The sequence below is a fragment of the Aotus nancymaae genome, unplaced genomic scaffold (assembly GCF_030222135.1).
Source record: "Aotus nancymaae isolate 86718 unplaced genomic scaffold, 86718_ANA_hifiasm-v0.15.2.pri h1tg000049l, whole genome shotgun sequence".
Lineage (NCBI taxonomy): Eukaryota > Metazoa > Chordata > Mammalia > Primates > Aotidae > Aotus > Aotus nancymaae.
In genome coordinates this window covers 30,761,085-30,783,220 of record NW_026988463.1, presented here as the reverse complement: position 1 = coordinate 30,783,220, position 22,136 = coordinate 30,761,085, and the positions used below count along the sequence as shown (strand labels likewise).

At 34.9% G+C, this 22,136-nt stretch overlaps 1 protein-coding gene across 1 annotated transcript in view; it reads left to right on the top strand.

Moving 5' to 3' along the window:
* LOC110568598 (zinc finger protein 98-like) overlaps positions 1-21,935 on the top strand; it is a 37,062-nt gene extending 15,127 nt beyond the window's left edge. Inside the window, exons 2-4 of the mRNA XM_064362736.1 lie at positions 2,528-2,654; positions 3,764-3,856; positions 19,131-21,935. Of these exons, the coding sequence (XP_064218806.1) occupies positions 2,528-2,654; positions 3,764-3,856; positions 19,131-20,350 (1,440 nt within the window). The 3' untranslated portion in view covers positions 20,351-21,935. The remainder of the gene's footprint in view (positions 1-2,527; positions 2,655-3,763; positions 3,857-19,130) is intronic.
* Positions 21,936-22,136: the final 201 nt, after the last annotated feature.

Below are 22,136 nucleotides of genomic sequence, written 5' to 3'. Positions count from 1 at the left end.
TAAAAACACAAAAATTATCCAGGTGTGGTGGCAGGTGCCTGTAATCCCAGCTACTCAGGAGGTTGAGGCAGGGAATTGCTTGAATCTAAGAGGCAGAAATTTCAGTAAGCTCAGATCACATGACTGCACTCCAGTCTGGGTGACAGAGCAAGACTCCATCTCAAAAAAGGGGGGAAAAAATGAATCATATGGTTGGTGCAATAAATAGATGTGTGCAAAAAACCTTAGGCTTTACTTGGGCCACTTGATGTTTTTGTGACTTCTGATGTCATCATCTTAAGAGATATTTAGGGACAGAATAGTTATTATTACTTTTTGTGTTTATTTTACCTTGCTAGGAATACATAGTTATCCTCTTAGAAATTACCTTGGAAAATCTTAAGAGATTTGTTTTAATTGCTTATTAGTACATGTTATAAAATTGAAAACACAGTGGCTAAACAAGATTAAAATTACACAAACTCTGGCATTGAAGTTTCTCCTAGATAAACTTAGAAAAAAACAGAACTGGAGATGCCCCCCAGAGGCATAGAGCGCAGAATTCTACATAGGGTACTCTCCCTGACCCAGTTCTGTTCAGATTAACCTTATTTGGGGGCTTCATTTAGATCTGACCCCACCTTGGAGTCTTGCCTCAGAGAACTGATTAGAGAAAATCAGAGTTTTGGGTGGTGAATCCTGGTACTCTTCCTTCCTTCCTTCCTTCCTTCCTTCCTTCCTTCCCTCCATCCCTCCCTCCCTCTGTCCCTCCCTCCCTCCTTCCTTCCTCTCTCTTTCTCTGTTTCTTTCTTTCTTTTCTTTTTTTTTTTTGATGACTCTTGCTCTGTAGCCTAGGCTGGAGTGCAGTGGTGTGATCTCAGCTCACTGCAACCTCTGTCTCCCAGGTTCAAGAGATTCTTCTGCCTCAGCCTCCCTAGCACTGGTGTACCCACACGCAGCTAATTTTTGTATTTTTAGTAGAGATGGGGTTTACTGTGTTGGCCAGGCTGGTCTCAAATGTCTGACCTTGTAATCCGCCTCCTAAAGTGCTTGGATTGCAGGTGTGAGTCACTGTGCCTGGCTGAATGCTGCTACCTTTCTAGGGCTGTTGTGCACAATTTCCTGAAACACAAAAGGAGATAAATGGAAAAAATCAAGTATGTATGTTAATCAAGTATGTATGTCTTAATTTTTAAATTTTCTATTATAACCAGTGCTTGCAGAGACTTTCCATTTAGTGACTTGTTTTCTATCCCTTCAGAACCAGTAGTTGTTAAAGCAGTAACAAGAAAATAAACATAAATACAATAATAATTTCTCTAAACTACATTAACCTCTTCTGTATCCCTCTCATCTGACTATATTTACCTTTTATTCTATACATTTCTTTAACAACCAATGATAGAGAAACAGAAAAGTAAGTAAAAATGCTGGGCCCTTTATCTAAATAAGGGGAATTATTAGACACGTAGTACCAACCCCAGTGTGTTATGAAGATTAAATCTCATGATATGTTATTCCCAGCACAGTTCTTTGTAACATACTCTTGATCACATAGTACTTGCTTAATAAACATTGCATTAATACCTGTGTACATGCTGTTTTCCAAATGCAGACTTACTACTTTCTCGTAAAGATCCGGCAAATAATATGATATTGTAGAATGGAGATTGATTGTCTTCATTTGTACCGAAATTATATGTGTTGTGACAAGAGAGCTGAGTGTAAGGGATTCTGTGCTGTGCCTGTTTTCTCAAACTAATTCTAATGATGAGGCCAGGGGGAGCAATGTCAGCATTGACAGAGGACTTGGTTAAAACACACACTTATGGACCCTTTGCAAACCTCCGGAATCACATTACCTAGAGTGGGGCCAAAATTATCAAGAGATGTATAAGGTCATTCAAACTTGAGAGGTAATTCTTAGCTTAGTGGTTATCAGCCCAGGCTTCTAATTAGAATTACATGGCCAATTTGCAGAAATCTCTTTACTTGTGTTTATGGGTGAGAGAAACTGGGAAAAACAGGTTCTTTCATTTACCGGATGTTTGACAAAATATTCTTATTAGGCCAAAAACAGTTACATTACTGGTGAACTTAATAGAAATTCAGAAATCAATCTTTATTTCTAATCTTCTGAAGAAAATAATCTGCAAGACAAGATCTCCAGTTCATTGTACACATTGAAATTTGAGGGGTATCTTCTAACTCAACGTGTCTTTTCCATCTGAAAAATATACACAGCTCATTTTGTTTGATGCAAATACAGCACTTAAAAATGTTCATTTGTGTTTATGCCCTGAATTTTATACTTTGTAATCCAGAAAACTATTATATATACGATGATGTCATGGATTATGCCACTCTCTTTACTCAGAGTTAGAGAATACATTAGAATATATTTCTGTGTTGAGAACTATTTTATAATTCAGTCCTATAAGTTTAGAAGCACTTCTTTTTACTCTCATTTCATCTTTAGTCAAGTTAAAAATTCTGCCATGGCTGCTTGATAAATATATGTTTGTATATGTGTGTGTGTGTTTATCAGGGACCATTGACATTTATGGACGTGGCCATAGAATTCTCTCTGGAAGAGTGGCAATGCCTGGACACTGCACAACAGAATTTATACAGAGATGTGATGCTAGAGAACTACAGAAACCTGGTCTTCCTTGGTGAGAATAACTTCAATATGCATTCATAATATACCCTAAAGCTTTTATTCTATTTTATTTGTAAAATGTTTTTGGTAATTTTTGCTTTGTATAAATAAGTTTAAGATTCCTGTTTTGAAAAAAATTTTGGAAATTTGTGTAGAGAGGAATATCTTCAAGATGTTTCATGTTGATCTGAATTTTTCACATTCCCGAGCTGATCTGTATTTTTTACTGTAGATTATTGGTAATGACAGAAAGTTGGTGGCTTATTGTTTCCTACACCTTAAAATCTAAATACCACCACCAGTTTTTTTGTTTTTTTTTTTTGTCTTGTTTTGTTTTTGACATGGAATCTTTCTCTGTTCTCATACTGGAGTGCAGTGGTGCAAGCTTGGCTCACTGCAGCCTCCACCTCCTGGGTTCAAGCAGTTCTCCTGCCTCAGCCTCCTGAGTAGCTGGGATTACAGGCACACATCACAACCCCCAACTACATTTTTTTTTTTTTTTTGTATTTTTAGTAGAGATGGGGTTCCACCATTTTGGCCAGGTTGGTCTCTAACTCCTGACCACAGGTGATCTACCTGCCTCAGTCTTTGGTAGTGCTGGGATTACAGGTGTGAGCCACTGTGCCTAGCCTTCCTCCATCAGTTTTTGATTCAGTAGTACTAGGTAGGGAAATTAAGAACATACAAATTTAGGCCAGGCACAGTGGCTCATGCCTGTAATCCCAGCACCTTGGGAGGTGAATCACCTGAGGTCAGAAGCTTGAGACCAGCCTGTTGTAGAAACCCCATCTCTACTAAAGTTACAAAATAATAGCTGTGCATGGCAGTACATGCCTGTAATCCCAGTTACTCAAGAGGCTGAGCCAGGAGAATTGCTTTAACCCAGGGATTGGAGGTTGCAGTCAGCCAAGATAGTGCCATTGCACTCCAGCCTGGGCAATAAGAGTAAAGTTTCATCTCAAAAACAAAAAAAATATAAATTAAATTTTTTTTTAATAAATTATTTTGGAATTAATTTACTATGATATTCTATTATATCATTCTTACTGAGCAAATTACTAGCTTGAGAATTGGAGAATATGAACAACATTCATGTTACTTTATTTATTTTTAATAAAACAGGTACTGCTTTCTCTAAGCCAGACCTGATCACCTGTCTGGAGCAAGGAAAAGAGCCTTTGATGAAGAGACACGAGACTGTAGCCAAATCACCAGGTATGTGAGAATGAATGCGACAGATGAGAGGTCCAAAAGTCAAAGAGATAGTCCTGAAAATGTGATTTGGGAAGCACTGTTCCAAAGGAAAGGAAATCATTTCTTGGATGCCTAAGGAGTTTGTATTTTGCTTTCACACAGTGATACCTTGTGTCTTATGTTTTTAAATTTTCCACAAAGATTCTGCTTTCCCTTTGGTGATCTTTTTTCAAAAGCCCAAAGTCCTCTTCATGAAGTATAAGAGACTGCACAATCTGACTGCTTCTTCATTGTTTTGGGTGACACACACATATCTGCATAATTGTGAGAAACCTCTATGTTAAACTCTTGTTTCAAATTCTCTTTTAGCATCATTCCTGAAATGTGTGATTGGTGATTTATGTCCCATCTTTGTTGCTGTTGTTCATTTTTCTACACAGTCCATCCGCTTTTTATTACTATAACCTTGAAATATAGTTTGAAATTATGAAGTATGATGTCCTTCTGCTTTGTTCTTTTTCCTCAAGACTGCCTTGGCTATTCAGAGTTTACTGTAGTTTCATGTAAATTTTAGAATTGCCTTTTTCATTACTGTGAGAAAAATATCACTGAAATTTTGATAAGGAGTTCAGAGAATCTATAGATTACTTTGGATAATAGGGCACTTTAAAAATATTCTTTCAATCCATAGACATAAAATAATTTAAATTTATTTGAGTCTCCTTTAATTTCTATTTAATTTTAATTTTATTTTATTTCTTTTATTGCTATCTTGCAAATATTTTTTACATCTGCTTAATTTTTTTCTTAGAAACTTATTGTTTTAATACTATTCCAAAAAGATTGTTTTTCTGTTATATCAGAGAGTTTAAGTGTATGGAAACATAACTTATAATTCAATTTTATCTTATTTTTCTAATTTAGTGAGTGTATTTATTAGTTTAGACAGGTTTTAATGTACTCCTTATAGTTTTTTATATATAAGACTATACAATCTAGAAACAGCAACTTTTGACTTATTTGTCTTCATTCTTCTGCCACGTAATTTCAGTGCTGTGTTAAAATAGAAGCATTGACAATGGGCACAGTATAAATTTGCATTGGTGTCTGTGAATTTGAAGGAGAAAATACCTCTTCAAGTTTTTGTAAAATGGTTTTAGAAGGTAAAGATTTTCTTTGGCTAGGCCCCCTGGTGATGGGATGCTCTCTGGGTTTGTAGTGGAGAAGGTTTGCAGTTCGGTTTGTCACAAGACTTCTGAGTGTACATTAGGGTCCACCTTTAGTTGGCTTGTTACAAGGAGTTTGGGTAGTTGTAATTTCCATTTTATTTTTAGACAGACTGAATATCCTTTAGGACTTTGATTTTTAGAGCAGCAGACACTAAGGGAGGTGTCTACAATTGGGCCTTATATCAGGATGTGGATCAGTATGGCTTTCACTGAATACCAGAGGATTTTTCTTTCTTTCTTTTCTTTTGAGACAGAGTCTCACTGTGTCACCCACACTGGAGTTCAGTGGCACAATCTTGGCTCACTGCAACCTCTGCCTCCCAGGTTTAAGCAATTCTCTGCCTCAGCCTCTGAGTAGCTGGGAATACAAGTGCCTGCTACCATGCCTGGCTAATTTTTGTATCTTTAGTAGAGACAGGGTTTCACCACCTAGGCCAGGCTGGTCTTGAACTTGTGACCTCATGATCCACCCACCTCAGCCTCCCAAAGTGCTGAGATTACAAGAATAAGCCATGGCACCCAGCCCAAAATAGGATTTTTCTAGGTCACTGCATGGGTTTCTATGTAGTCATATCTGGCCATGAACTATGGTCCAGGAAGCTGAAACTGAGTTATTGAACAGCTTCAGAGATCACAGTAAAGGCCAAAGTCTGCCAGTCTGCCTGCAGGTCTATTAATTTTTATCTTCCTCCAGGCCTCTGGAGTAGAAGGCCTCCCCCAGATGGTTGCTGGGAGGAGTTTGGGATGGTTACAGAGTAAGTTCACAATTCTAAGTGAGACCAAGTTGGGTGGACCATTCATTTCCTGGTCTTTAGCCAAGCAGAGGTCCTGTAGTTTGCTACATTAATGAAGGCCTGCCTTCTGAAAGGAACACTCCTCAATTTAGGGCTTTAGCAGTTTTACAACTTCCTTCCTGGATCTCAAAGCTCTATTAAAGGCACTGATTTTTGAGATGGGGTCTTGCCACATAAATCAGCCTCATCTCAAAATACTTTCCTGCAACAATTCTCCAACCTCAATGTACCATGTAGCTGTCATTATAGGGGTGAGCCATGATGTCTGGGATGGCTGACAAATTTTCTTGCTCTGGGGGAATGAGAAAATAGAGCACCTGTTATTTTTCCATTTTACTGATGTTACTATCTCTATCGATTTCTACTTTCTGTCTTCTCTTTCAAATTTGTCTGCCACATTAGATTCAGACATTTAGGTCAATATGTTAGAATATACATGTTATGCATGTGTTACAGAATCTTTGAGGTGTCAGTTTTTTTTTCATGGAAACCCTCTGTGGCTGGTGGCCCCATTGCTTGAGTTCTTGTCCTGCATCCAGGAAGAATAAGGTATGCAGACAAGTGAAGGGTGAAGAAAACAAAGAGGATCTTTATTTAGTGTTAGAAGGGTTCAGAGGGAACCCACAGTGGGTAGCTCCTCTCTGTAGGCAGGTCATCCCATCAAGTGTTTAGCTCTCAGCAGAGAGGAGGCCCTGAGGAGAGGCTTCTCTCTGCAGGCAGGGTGTTCAGAGGTCTCTGAAGGTCTCCGAAGTTGCCAGCAAAGAAGTAGCTCATCTCTGCAGCTGATCATCACATGGTTTCTGTGTCCTCTGCCCTCTCTGTCTGAGGCCGGGGATGTTCTGGACCTTAGAGGGGAGTAAGATCATTACAGTTGGTCCATGGGTGGTCATAGGCAGGCCAGGAAGAGGCACCAGAAGTCTCCACTCTGGTCTGTGGGCCCCTAAAAGTGGCACTCTACAAGGGACTCACTCTTTCCTGTCAAGAAGTCTGTTACCTCCTACTGCCATTTATGACCCATGGGCTTGTCTCCAACCCTTCTCTGAGATTGCAGTGTGCAGGCACTGGGAGAGGAGAGAGGCCATGAAGCAGGAGCAGAGACCTCCAAGCCAGCAGAAATGGGGGAGCACCTTCCCAGGACCCCAAGGCTGGAGGCAGCAGAGATGCCCATGTCTTCTACATGTGAGGGTGGCTGCAGTTGCTCCCAGGGAGCTCCAACCCCACCAACTCAAAAGGGGCAGAGCTCCTGCTTGTCCTTGTGTAGCAGGAGGCCCATGTCTGTAGCCATGAGTCAGGCAGCTGCTGCTGCTGCACCTGGGAGGAAAGATCCTGCCCTCCCCCAGTGAAAAATATGATTGACAAAAGAAATTTAGTCACCTTTGTGATTTAAAATAACCTAACACAATAACTTTAATTATGATCGATAATGCAAACTCAAACATCAGAATTAAAGGAATCCCATACAATTTTTGGAACACACATTAACACTTTCACTAAAATATTACCTGAAAATCAAACACTATCTGATCAACAATCCTATGTCAATAAACATGTCAAATAATCCTGCTTTCCTCTCCCTTGGAAGCCCCAGGGGCCCTCTGTAGCATCCAAAAGCTAGGGGTTAAAAAAGATAATTTGGAAGCTTTAAAGACTCAAAACACTTAATAGAAATTTAGGTTATCATAAGTCATCTGTTTAAAAGACACATAGATTTTTTGTTTTGTTTTGTTTTTAAAGCAAAAACTTGGCAAGAGGGAAGATTCAGTATTTCAATGTTTCCTGTTTTTCCTTCTTTTTTAGATGGTTTATTCATAAGTCAAAGAAAAATCTTTTTTCAAGGGAAAGAAAGCCAAATTTCACACTTGCATTATTCTATTATTGTCAACCCCAACTTTTTAAATGAAACCTTATAGATAATTTCATCCAATCTTAACCAGTTCGACCATGAGGTACAATTCTTATTAAATTTTATAACCCTTTACAAATTTGTGTTAAAGAGTAGGTCAGAGCTTCAAGACACCCTTGTTGTACTTTTATTCCAATGTTCAATTTATGGAAAAACCAAATAATATTTTGTTGAATTTAATCAATATGTGGACACATAGATCCTCTTTATAATTTTTACACAATTTCTGTAACTTGTTTAAACCTTTAGGTTTATCTTATTTAAAAACAATCCTTTAACTCTCTAAACTAGGCAAAAATTTGCATTTTCACACCTTCTTACAGTCTTTCATTAAAGGCATATTTCACTTCCTTTACACACCTTGCATGCAAATCTGTTTTCAGTAGTCTCAATTACATGTTATAATGGCAACAGTTAGCAATCCTTAATTTTGGTGAAATACCTGGTAAGTTATTTCAGTTTTACATACTTAGGTGCAGATCAGGTTTGACTGTTTCTGGCATAGCTAGGGACATGGCATATGTTTCCAGCTCTTACCAACCTGTAAAGCAGGAAAGTCAAACAACTTTAAAAGTCCAAAGAAGCAGTTAGTGACCTTGAAGCATTTAACCAACCTGGTTTCTTACTTGCATAATTTGATAAGTACATCTACATTTTATAGACATTTCTATTTTTTATCTTAGCAATAATTTTAAAGCTAGCTTATTTACTTAAGTTATACTTAAGTCACATGTATTTAAAAATTGCTGGCTGGGTGCATTGGCTCATGCCTTTAATCTCAATACTTTGGGAGGCCAAGGTGGGCAGATAAGCTGAGGTCAGAATTTCAAGATCAGCCTGGCTAAATTTAGTAGAGATGGGGAAACTCCATCTCTACTAAAAATACAAAATTATCTGGGTGTGGTGGCACACCTGTAATCCCAGCTACTTGGGAGGCTGAGACAGGAGAATCACTTAAACTCGGGAGGTGGAGGTTACAGTCAGCTGAAATAGAACCGCTGCACTCAGGCCTAGGCAACAGAGTGAGAATCTGTCTCCAATAAAATAAATAAATAAATAAGAAAGAAAGAAAGAAAAATTGCTTACACTTACTTACATGAGCGCTCTTACCTACAGACCAATTTGGTAGACACAACATTTAACAATAAGTATATAAACAAACACATCTAGACATGTGTACACACAAACTAAGATCTAATAGCTGGGAACCCTAGCCATGACACAGCAGTACGATCTCCCTGGTTTTATTTGGTTTGGCCCAATAGCTAATCCAATAAAGGCTGGGAACCAAAATTTTGGGTAAGGCAGTTTAAAGGCCCAACCTCTCCAGACTCCAAAGAACTCTGGGAACAAACAGCACCAAAGGAGAGCATCACATGCTAACTATGCCCACTGCTTGGAACCACAGCACAAAAGTGTGTATGCATACAATGCCATTTCACTTTCCCATTCAGTGGTAAACTCTACATTTCATACAGTGTTTGGGGTGAAGTGGTATTTCAAATGTAAGAAATTTTTTTTTTTTTGAGATGGAGTTTCACTCTTGTTGCCCAGGCTGCAATGCAATGGTGCAATCTCAGCTCATTGCAACCTCCGCCTCCTGGGTTTAAACAATTCTCCTGCCTCAGCATCCCAAATAGCTGGGATTACAGGCATGTGCCACTATGACCAGCTAATTTTTGTATGTTTAGTAGAGACGGGGTTTCTCCATGTGGTCAGGCTGTCTCAAACTCCTGACCTTAGGTGATCCACCAACCCTGGCCTCCCAAAGTGCTGGGATTACAGGCATAAGCCACCGTACCCAGCCCAAGAGACAATTCTAAGTAAGGTTTAGTACTAGACCTCAGAATCTGTGCCAGGGGTGTCCCCTTTTGGGATCCAATCTTAGAGTGTCAGATATCTCTGACTTTAGGTGGGAACTGGTGTCACTTTATGTTTTCCTCCCAGAGGCAATGGCCTACTATGAGATTTATAAGACCACACTTTCATGTGCTAACCATCCCACTAGAGTGGTAGCCATGAGGTAAAAGGCATCATAGCTTTATTATTTTCACAGTATTTGATTTAAGTGTTTGAACCCAAAACATTGAGACCAGCCTGGTAAATATATAAAGAACCCTTCTCTGCAAAACACATTTAAAAATAGCCAGGCACGGCTGGGATTGTGGTCCCAGCAACTTGGGAGATTGATGGGGCAGAAGGTGTCAGGCTACGTTGAGCCATAATTGTGCCATTGAACTTCATCTTGGAATCTTGGATGACAGAGTGATATCCTATCTTTTTTTTTTTTTTTTTTTTGAGATGGAGTTTCTTTTTTGTTGCCCAGGCTGGAGTGCAATGGTGTGATCTTGGCTCACTGCAATCTCTGCCTCCAGGGTTCAAGTGATTCCCATGCCTCAGTCTCCTGAGTAGTTGGGTTAACAAGCTTGTACCGCCATGCCCAGTTAATTTTGTTTTTTTAGTAGAGACGGGGTTTCTCTATGTTGATCAGGCTGGTCTTGAACTCCCAACCTCAGGCAATCCACCCGCCTTGACCTCTCAGATTGCTGGGATTCCAGGTATGAACCACTGCACCTGGCCTTACCCTGTCTTTGAAAAAAAAAATACACTGTACACTTCAGGCATGTTAAGTATATTCACATTGTTATTCAAAAAACTTCAAGAAATTTTACATTTGTAAAACTAAAACTCAAAGCCTCTCAAGTAACAACTTCCCATTTTACCCTTTTCAGCCCTTGAGAAACATTCTTCCCTTTTCTGTTTTTATAAATGTGACTGCTTGACATATCTCATATAAGTGGTATCATATAGTATTCATTGTTTTGTTACTGGCTTAGTTTAGGTAATATAATATTCTCAAGGTTTATCTTAAAATCTGACAAGATTTTCAAATGTGACAAGTTTTTTTAAGGCTAAATAATATTCCACTCTATGTATATGTTATATTTATTTATGTGTTATAAATCAAAAAACAACTGAGTTGTTTCCACCTTTTGGCTTTTGTGAATACCGGTTCAATAAACATAGATGGCTAAATATCTTCCAGGTCCTGAGTTGCATATTTTGGATATAGATTCATAATTGAAATTGCTGTATTTGATGATACTTTCATGCTTAATTATTTGAGAAACATTTATAACATTTTTAAATGATGGCTACATTTTTGTCTTCCACCAACAATCAGCATATGTTGCATTTATATTGCATCATCAATGGATTTGCTGCTTTTTAAACATTTATAATGGCCATTCTAATTGGTGTGAGGTGATTTCAGTTTTCATTATAATTTTTATGCATTTCTCTACAAATTACTAATTTTTTAATATCCTCTCAAATGCTTCTTTCTGTTTAGTTAAATTATGTGTTCATTTCTAAATCTAGTTATTCAACCATTTTTAAATTTTAAGAATTGTTTATATATTCTGAATATTAACTCCTATCACATGTGATTAGTAAATATTTTCACTCATTTTCTAAAAGGTATTGTCACTCTATTGAATGTTTTCTTTGGTGTACAGAAATATTGAATTATAATGTAGTTAAATGTTTCTGTTCTTTTCTTTGCTGGTCCTGCATTTAATGTTATATCTAAGAAAATAGTACCAAGACCAATGTCATGTCTTTCCCTTATTTTGTTTCTAAGAGATTTGTTATTTTATTGTGTCTAAGTATTTTATTTAAACTATTTTTGTATATGGCTCAAGAGAATGATTCAACTTGATTTTATCAGTGTAGATTTTTAGTTTTCAACATTATATTTTGATTATAAAATCAAATTATTACTCAAATTTGATAAAATATTATTTCTCTTTATTGTGTGGTCATGGCAACATGGTGAAAGATTATTAGATCGTATATAAAACAGTTTATTTCTGAGCTCTCTATTCTGTTCTTTTATCTGTTTATCTGTCTTTGTGTTAGTACCACATTGTTTTTGTTATTGTAGCTTTTAACATATTTTCAAATTAGGAAGTCTAATGCCTCTTTGTTAATTTTCATGGATGTTTGGTATAGTTCATAGTCAAATTTTAAAATTTCAACCAGTATTGTAAAAAGTTGCTATTGGGATATTTATAGAAATTATATTACATTTGTATATCACCATATGTTGTACTGACATCTTCAAAAATTTAAGTTTTTGACTATTGAACAAGAGTATTTTGAAGAGTGTGTTTTAATATCATATGGTTTTTGGTTTCCAGTTTTACTTTTGCTATTAATTCTTAGTTACATTCAGTTTTGGTCAAAAAGCACATGTGTATTATTTTGGTCTTTGATACAGTTTGGCTTCTGTCCCCACCCAAATTTCATTTTGAATTGTACTCCCATAATTTTGATATGTTGTAGGAGAGACCTGGTGGGAGATCATTTTAATCAGGGGGGAAGTTTCCCTTGTTCTGTTCTTGTGGTGATTATCAAGTCTCATGAGATCTGATGGTTTATCAGGGTTTCTGCTTTTGCATCTTTCTCATTTTCTCTTGCTGCCACAATGTAAGAAGTACCTTTCATCTCCTGCCATGATTCTGAGGCCTCCCCAGCCATGTGAAACTCTAAGTCCAATTAAACTTTGCCCCCCCACCCCCATGTAGTTCTTTATCAGCAATGTGAAAACGTACCAATACATTCTTACATTTATTTGTTGTTGTTTATTATTTGTTGTTGCTGTTGTTACTCTGTTGCCCAGGTCAGAGTACAGTGGTGTGATTTTGGTTCACTGCAGCCTCAACCTCCCTGGCCCAAGTGATCCTTCCTACCTCAGTCTCCCAAGTAACTGGGAGTACAGACATGCACTAGCTCATTTTTTGATTATGTGCAGTGACAAGATCTCACTATTTTAGCCATGCTGGTCTCAAACTTCTGGCCCCAAGTGATCCTTTTAACTTGGTCTCTCAAAGTGTTGGAATTATAGGCATGAACCACTGCACTTAGTGAGTATTCTTCAATTTAATAAGACATGTTATGTGTCCTAACAGAGCACACCAGGTGCAAGTAAGAATATTATGTATTCCCTTGCTTTTGACTGGAAAGTACAAAACTTTTTTATTTTTATTACATGGTATGGATGGTTTATTATATGGTATGAATCATTTATTATATGGTACGGATGTCCATATTCTCCAAATTTTATCCTGCATTATAATCCTCAGTGTTGGATGTGGAACCTGGTGGGAAGTGTTTGGGTCATAGGGGATCAGAGGTGTTTGGGTCATAGCAGGTCAGAGGTGTTTGGGTCATAGAGTAAGTTTCTCATGAATGGCTTCACACCATCCTCTTGGTAATCATAAGTTTACACTCCATTAATTCAAGTGAGAGCTGGTTCCTTAAAATAACATGGCTACTTCACTCACACTTGTTGTGTCTCTTATCATGTGATATGTCCAGTTACTCTTTGTCTGCCAGCATGATTGTAAGCTTCCCGAGACCCTCACCAGAAATAGATGCTGGCACACACTTCTTGTATAGTCTGCTGACTTGTCAGCCAAATAAACCTGTTTTTCTTTTTGAATTGTCCACTTTTAGGTATTCCTCTATATGCAAAGTAATGAATACAGTCTAAAATGTTACTCTGAGTTTTTTGTTTTGTGCAAGCTAGGCTTGAATTCCTGGGACCAAGTGTTCAGTCCACCTTGTACTCCCAAAGTCCTGGAATTACATTTCTTTTTATTAAGTAGTTTAATTAATTTGTATTTTATTTGACTGCTTTAAAAATGCAGTTAATGGCCAGGTGTGGTGGCTCACACCTGTAATCCCAGCACTTTGCGAGGCCAAGGCAGGTGAATCACGAGGTCAGGAGTTTGAGACCCGCATGTCAAACATGGTGAAACCCAGTTTCTACTAAAATACAAAAAAATTATATGGGTATGGTGGCAGGCACCTGTAATCACATCTACTCAGGAGGCTGAGGCAGAAGAGTTGCTTGAACCTGGGTGGTGGAGGTTGCAGTGAGCCAAGATTGCACCACAGCATTCCCGCCTGGGCAACAGAGCGAGATTCCAGTCTGAGCAACAGAGCAAGTCTCCATCTCAAAAAAAAAAGAAAAAGAAAGAAAAAGAAGAAAGTGCAGTTGGTATTACAGTTTTATTCTCACTGTTTTTGTGTTTTTTGTAGATATGTTTTCTCATTTTCTGCTTTGCTGCCTTAATTTTTATTTTAATTTTGCAGTGATGTTTTATTTTTTTATTTTGTTTTGCATATTTTTATAAGTATTCCTTTTGTAACCATCTTAAAATATGGAAATTACATAAAACATCTTAAGTTAAAAAATATATTTTAATCTCATAACAACCTCAATTGAATACAAAAAGTATACTTCTGTATTTTCCAGTGTGTTGTTGATTTTAAAATTATTTTATATTGTATATCTATTAACAGATTTATGCAGACTTGTATTTTGTTTATCATATTCTGTACAACCTTAAGAGGTTTATGCACCATGATTACAGTAGTAAAGACTTCAATATGTGTGTATATTTACTCTATAGAGAGCTTTATATATGTATGTGGTTTTATGATGCTGTTCAGTATCATTTTATTTTTGAACAAATGGACTCATTTTAGCCTTTTTTTTTTTACTATGCAGAGTTAGGACTATGGTAGTAATGATGAACACTCTCACCTTTTATTTTGGAAAGTATAATTTATTAAGTATTAGTGGTAAGAAATTTTTTTATTGCATCGAAATTTGGGAAGTTGTTTGACTTTTTTGTTTTCAAGTAACCTCTGTATTACTTTTTTCCTGTGTTCTTCTAAGATTCCTTTTATGAATATATTCATCTACTTGATGATGTCCAATCAGTTTTTCATTCCATTTTTAATTTTCTTTCAGAGTTTTATATTTTTCTATTATATATTTTAGGATATGTCATCTCATATCAGTTAATTGTGTTATGATTATAACCACAATTGATAATTGTATATGACAATGATTTATAATTATAGTACATTATTAATCATATTTATAATTGTATATGACAATATTTAACTGTTTATAATTTAAGACAGTGTGGAGCAACATCAAATATGAATTAGCCATATTTCTATTGCCAATATAATGATCTCTTATTTTTTTTGCCTGGATAAATATTATCCCTGCATTTTTATATGACTTGTGTATTTGTTGTGTATGTTTATTGTGAATGATTATTTAACCCTATCTCATTGACTTATCATTTTTTTTTTAATTTCAACATCTATCTGTGAATCTATATTATTTTTGTGTGGAAGAAATTATTATTATTATTATTATTTGACAGAGTCTTGCCCTGTCACCAGGCTGGAGTGCTGTGGCACAATCTCAGCTCACTGCAACCTCCTCCTCCTAGGTTCAATCAATTCCCCTGCCTCAGCCTCTGGAGTACCTGGGACTACAAGTGCTGCCACCACACCCAGCTAATTTTTTGTATTTTAGTAGAGATGGGGTTTCACCATGTTGGCCAGGATGGTCTCAATCTACTGACCTCGTGATCCACCTGCCTCAGCCTCCCAAAGTACTGGGATTACAGGTGTGAGCCATTGCACCTGGCCAGGAGAAAATCCTAGATTTGAAGATAATTTAAAAACTATTACATACCTGAATGTATTCTAGTAATTCTTCATTTTTACTTGTCAAATCCACACAACAAAATTTACAATACAATATTATTAAATATTCGTTCTAGTCTTGTTAATTACATTGACATTGTTATGCTACATATTGCTAGATTTTTTATCTTGCAAAACTAAATCTCAATACACATTACATAACATAAATTTGTCTCATTTCCTGGAACTTTTCAAACACCACTCTGTTTTCTGTTTCTGAGAGTGCGACTGATTTCTGTATCTTTTAAAATCTCTTTCTTTTTCTGGCTGGCTTATTTTATTTGCATAATGCCATTGAAATGTATTTTTATACTTGTTAGAATATTTTCTAGTTTTTGAAAACCAAGTAATATTTAGTACTTTTATATTTTAAATGATACCTACTGAATGATTTGGTGACAGAAATTTGCATTGCTTCAAGAATGCAATGTGAAATTCCAACAGCATTGCATTAAATTTGTACATTACATTGAGCAGTATGGACATCTTTACAATATTAGTTATTTCCACCTTTGAACAACAGCATGTTAAACAGTTTGTTGTTTAATTTCTATATATTTGTGAATTTTTCAGTTTTTATTGTTTTAAACTCTCATTCCATTTTGATATTTGTTTTAAATGATATTTGATGATATTAGTTTTAAAAATGTTGCTCTCATGTTATTAAGACTTTTGTTGTTGTTGTTGTTGTTGTTTTGGCCTAACAGGTGGTCTAGGAAGGAGAATGTTCTATGAGTTTTAAAGATGAATGTATCCTGATTTTGTAGAGGAGTGTTCTCTATACCTCTGTTAAGAATAATTGTTTTATACTGCCTTCAAGTCCTCTTTTTCTTTACTAATGTTCTGTCTTCTTTTATTTTTATTATAGAATGTGGGGTATTGAAATATCCTACTGTACTTATATATGCTCTGTGATTCTTCAGTTATGTCAATATTTTCTTTCTTTTTTTTTTTTTTTACCTGCATTTTTTTTTTTATTTTTTATTTTTTTTTTTATTGCATTTTAGGTTTTGGGGTAAATATTTTCTTTATATACTTGGAACCTTAATGTGAGATACACAACACACACACACACACACACACACAAATAAATGTACATAGAAATGTGTCATAGGTTCCCAGTGAATGAATCTGTTATTACTTAATATCTTTCTTTGTATCTTTGGAGTTTGGACTTAGACTAAATTTTTTAAAATATATAGTTTTTGACTTAAAATATAGCTCATATATTATTTTGACCTGTTTTACTCTCAGTTGGTTAATATTTGCATGGAACATCTATTTTGCCACTTTCAGATTTTGTTTTGTTTTTTTTCTGTCATGAAATCTGAACTGACTTGTAGAAAGGCAGGCTAGGTGTTTGTTTTTAAAGTATGTTTTATAAATCTCATTATTGAAAGTGTGTCTCTTGATTGGAAAGTTAATTATATATGTGTGTGTGAATATACATATATATAATTTTCTTAAATAGAAAGACTTACTAATGTTATTTTCTTCTTTTATTTGATTCTTGTATCTTTCTTCCTCATTTCCTCTCTTTCTAATCTTCCTTTGTGCCTTTTTAATTTCTGTATTAATATGCTTTCACTTTCTTATTTTCTTTCATGTATCTATACAGATATTTTCTTTGTGTTACCTTGGGGATTACATAAAACCTCTAAAAGATACAACAATACACTTTAATCTTATAAAAAAAAAAAGCTTCAGTTGCTTCTAAGTATTCCTCATTACATTTGCTCTCATTTGTCATTTATATGACTAATTATATCTTTTTATGTTGTACGTGTATTAACAGATGTTTATAAAAATTTCTATGCTTTTATAAATTTTAAAGAATAATTTAAATTTTGTGCACTATCATGATAATGCTAAGGAATTCAATTTTTTTGTATGTGCATATCTTTTCCAGAACAATGTATTTTCAAATAATTAAGTGTTGCTATTTGAATCATGTTATTTTCAGTGAAAGAAATTAATTTTATCATCTTCGATATATGGCACACATGCTGTGCCAATATACTTTCTCAGAATTTAGTTATTTTGGAAGATTTTTTTTTAATTTTAATTTTTGTAGAACAGTTTTGCTGTTGATATTATTCTCACTTAACGGATTTTTTTTTTTTTTGAGGATTTTGACTGTAACAGAGTTTCCTTCTGGCCTGCAAATTTTTTGGCAAATTCACTGGTTATCTTATAAGACTATGCTTGTAAATGACACATCACTTTTCTCTTGCAGCACCCAAGATTTTCTTTTCATCTGTGACTTTTGAAATTGTGTTTATATATGTGTTTGTTATAAATATCTATGTGCATATCCCAGTTTGTTTTATTGAGCTTCTAGCTTTTTACATTATTTTTTCTTCTATAATTTTTTAGTTGTTATTTCTTTTTGCATATTTAGCTTTTACAATTTTTTGATATTTTAAATATTTTTGTGCTTATTCTAATTTTTAAATTTTTAATAGTTGTCTGTGTTCCTCTTTCTCACTATTATTTAATTTATTTAAAATTTTAAAAATTAGTTTATACATCATATTTTATGTTTCCTTTCTCAACAGTATATAATTTTTATATGGGGCTATTTTGCTATAATATTTTCTATTCATTGTAATTTTTGATTCAGATTTGGACATTTTAAAAAAAATCTACCTGTCACTGTCTTTGTAATGTAGCTTTTTTTCTCCTGGCATACATTGAAACCTATTGTTTTAGCCAGAGATTCTGGGAATTTCTCAGACATTGTTCTTAGGATGTATCTTGTCTTAAAATTTGTGTTTATTTTTAGTTAAAGAAATTTATTAGTGTTTTTGCTTAATGGCCAGTCCTCATTTGCTACATGTGTTTTCTCTCTGTAGTACTGCAGTCTCTCTACTGCTGTAGCATCTACCTTAGATCTTAGCAGATTCAAACTGTCATTCCAAAAATTGCTATTATAGTAGTCTGCTTTCATGCTGCCAAAAAGACATACCCAAGACTATATAATTTATAAAGAAAAATGGTTCAATGGATTCACTGTTCCACATGGCTGAGGAGGGCTCATAATTGTGGCAGAAAATAAAGACAAAGCAAAGTGCCATCTTACATGGTGGCAGTCAGAGAAGGGGCATGGGCAGAGGAACTCTCTTTTATAAAAACTATCAGATTTTGTGAGACTCCTATCACAAGAAAAACATAGGATATACCCATACCCATAATTCAATTACTTTCCATCAGGTTTTTTCCACAACTAGTGAGAATTATGAAATATACAATTCAAAATGAGATTTAGGCAGAAATAGAGAACCAAACCATATTAGCCACCACTTTCTTTGTATTTAATGCCATGCAAGACAGAAACCAGTTTGTGAAAAGACTCTTAGAAGCTAGAAATAGAAATGTATGTGTCACTATTTTTCTGGGGTTTATTTTATTTATTTATTCATTTATTTATTTTGGTAAAATTGAAAAACAGAAGTTGGCAGTTTACTTCTAAAGGCACTACATTCTGTTTTGGGAGCAGGAAGAGCTTTGCTGGATAAGTGTAACAGAATTATTTTTCTATGTGATTCTTTGCATTGTGCTCACCTGGGGTACTGCACACAAGTAACTTATTTATAAATCTTCCACAAATGTTTTTTTGTCAGTGTGTTTTTGTTGAATTTAGATGTCTATAAAGGAAGTAGGTCCTGTGGTGCCTTTTTATGCCATCTTGCTCATGCAGTTTGTATAATTTTATAGGTTAGATGTACAGAGTATACAAATCTTAGTCTAGCAAGTGAAGTAATTTGTTATTTTTATTTTCTTTTCAGCTATGTGTTCTTATTTTGCCCAAGACATTTGGCCAGAGCAGGACATAAAAAAATCATTTCAAAAAGTGATGAGAAGATATGGAAACTGTGGGGATGAAAATTTACCACTAAGAAAAGTGTGTGAAAGTATGGATGATTATAAAATGCACAAAAAAGTTTATAATAAACTTCACAAATGTTTGACAGCTACCCAGAGCAAAACATTTATATGTTATAAATATGTAAAAGTCTTTCATATATTTTCATATTCAAATAAATCTAAGATAAGATATGCTAAAAAGAACGCTTATAAATGTGAAAAATGTAACAAATCATTTTGCATGTTTTTACATCTAATTCAACATAAAAGAATTCATACTAGAGTGAATTCCTACAAATGTGAAGAATGTGGCAGAGCCTTTAACCAGTCCTCACACCTTACTAAATATAAGAGAATTCATAGTGGAGAGAAATCCTACAAAGGTGAAGTATGTGGCAAAGATTTTAACCAGTTCTCACACCTTACTAGACATAAGATAATTCATCCTGGAAAGAAACCCTACAAATGTGAAGAATGTGGCAAAGCTTTTAACTGGTCCTCAACCCTTACTACACATAAGAGAATTCATAGTGGAGAGAAACCCTACAAATGTGAAGAATGTGGTAAAGCTTTTTACTTGTCCTCAACCCTTACTGCACATAAGAGAATTCATAGTGGAGAGAAACCCTACAAATGTGAAGAATGTGGCAAAGCTTTTAACTGGTCCTCAACCCTTACTACACATAAGAGAATTCATAGTGGAGAGAAACCCTACAAATGTGAAGAATGTGGTAAAGCTTTTAACTTGTCCTCAACCCTTACTAAACATAAGAGAATTCATAGTGGAGAGAAACCCTATAAATGTGAAGAATGTGGCAAAGCTTTTAACTGGTCCTCAACACTTACTACACATAAAAGAATTCATAGTGGAGAGAAACCCTACAAATGTGAAGAATGTGGCAAAGCTTTTAACTGGTCCTCAACCCTTACTACACATAAGAGAATTCATAGTGGAGAGAAACCCTACAAATGTGAAGAATGTGGCAAAGCTTTTAGACGGTCCTCACACCTTACTAGACATAAGAGAATTCATAGTGGAGAGAACCCCTACAAGCATGAAGGATGTAGCAAAGCTTTTAACTGTTCTTCACACCTTACTAAACATAAGAGAATTCATAGTGGAGAGAAACCCTTCAAATGAGAAGAGTGTAGTGAAGCTTTTATCCATTTCTCAAACTTTACTAAACATTAGACAATTAATAATGGAGAGAAATCCTGCAAATGTGAACAGTGTGGCAAAGGTGTTTGTGTATTCTTAACCTTTACTGAACATAAGAATCTGTGCTGAAAAGAAACCCTATATAAATGTGAAGAATGTGGCAAAGGCTTTTGTGAATCCTCAGCATTTACTAAACATAAAATAATTCATACTACAGCATGTGGGAAAGCTTTTCAGCAGCAACCCTTACTAACCATAAGCAACTTCATACTGGAGAGAAACCTGATACTTTTGAAAAACGTGGAAAAGTTTTTAACTAGTTCTTACACCTTACAGAACATGAAATAATACATAATGGATGGAAACTACTAATGTTAAGAATGTGACAAAGCCCTTAGTATGTTGTTAACCTTTACTAAACATAAGGTAATTCATACTGGAGAGAATTCCAGCAAATGTGAGAAATGTGACAAAGACTTTAACAAGCTCTCAACATTTATTACACACAATTCATACTGGAGACAAATCCTACTGGCATAAAGAATGTGTCAAAGCCTTTTACAACTCCTCAATTCTTAGCAGACATAATTTATATTGGAGAGAAACTCTACAAATCTAAAAGATGGGACAATGCTTTTCACAATATAAAATAAATCCTAATGGTCCTAGACCCCAGAAATGTGAAGAATTTGTCAAATCCTTTAAATGGTTGTCACTCTTGGTTGTTGGTAAGATCATTCACAGTGTAGAAAACTACATGTTTGAAAATTGTGACAAAACTGTTAACTAGTATTCACATTTTATTGCACAAGAAAGCATTTATACTAGAGAAAAATTCTACAAATATAAAAAAAGGTGGAAAAGCCATTTCTGCTCATATCTTACTCAACATCCAAGAGTTTATACTTAATGAAAGCATAGCAAGTGCAACTACTGTCAAAATAGCTTTCAGAAAATGTCATTAAAGTGAAGAAGAGCATTCATTCTGAAGACAAACATTACAAATATAAAGAGAGTTGTAGTACCATTACTTGTTTTACAGATGTTATTGTACAGATTTTGTATTAGAAAAAAGCCTGAAGCAGTTTCTCAAAACTTATTAAACATCAGGGAATTTATATTATATTGGAGAAAAAACTAATAAAAGTAATGAGTTTAACTAAAGTATTGTTCAAAAATGACAGCTAAGAAAACACCGGAGAGTTCATCATAAAATATATGTTTACAGATGCAGTAACTATGAAAACAACATTTACTTCAAAATTAAGTCTATGTCAACATCAATAATTTGCAGTGGAAAAAACTAAGACACTGACCCTTCAGGCATTACACTAAATTGGAGTGTTGAGTGTAGAAATTATCCAAAACTAAAGTTGTTAGATAAATTATTTCTATATAACTTTAACAAAAGAAAATTGGAGAGTTGTAGTTGCATTCAAAGGATACTTTTTTCATTTAAAAACCTTACAGATTTATTTTTGGAAAATGAATAACAATTCAACTCACAATTTACTTCATGTGGCATATTGTATTTTTATGGTGATAATAAAAATTATATAGAAGTATAAATAAAATATGTTTCTATGTCTCAAGTATTTAAAAAAATTTGTCATATATTTTTCTTTGAACATGTGAACTGCCTACACATACAGACTTAGTTTTGATTCACATACAGTTAAATATATGCATCTTAGTCTAATGAAATGTCTTAAGTGTAATAGAATTATAGAGTGAGTGTTTTTGTGTGTATGAGTTTTACCAATTTTCA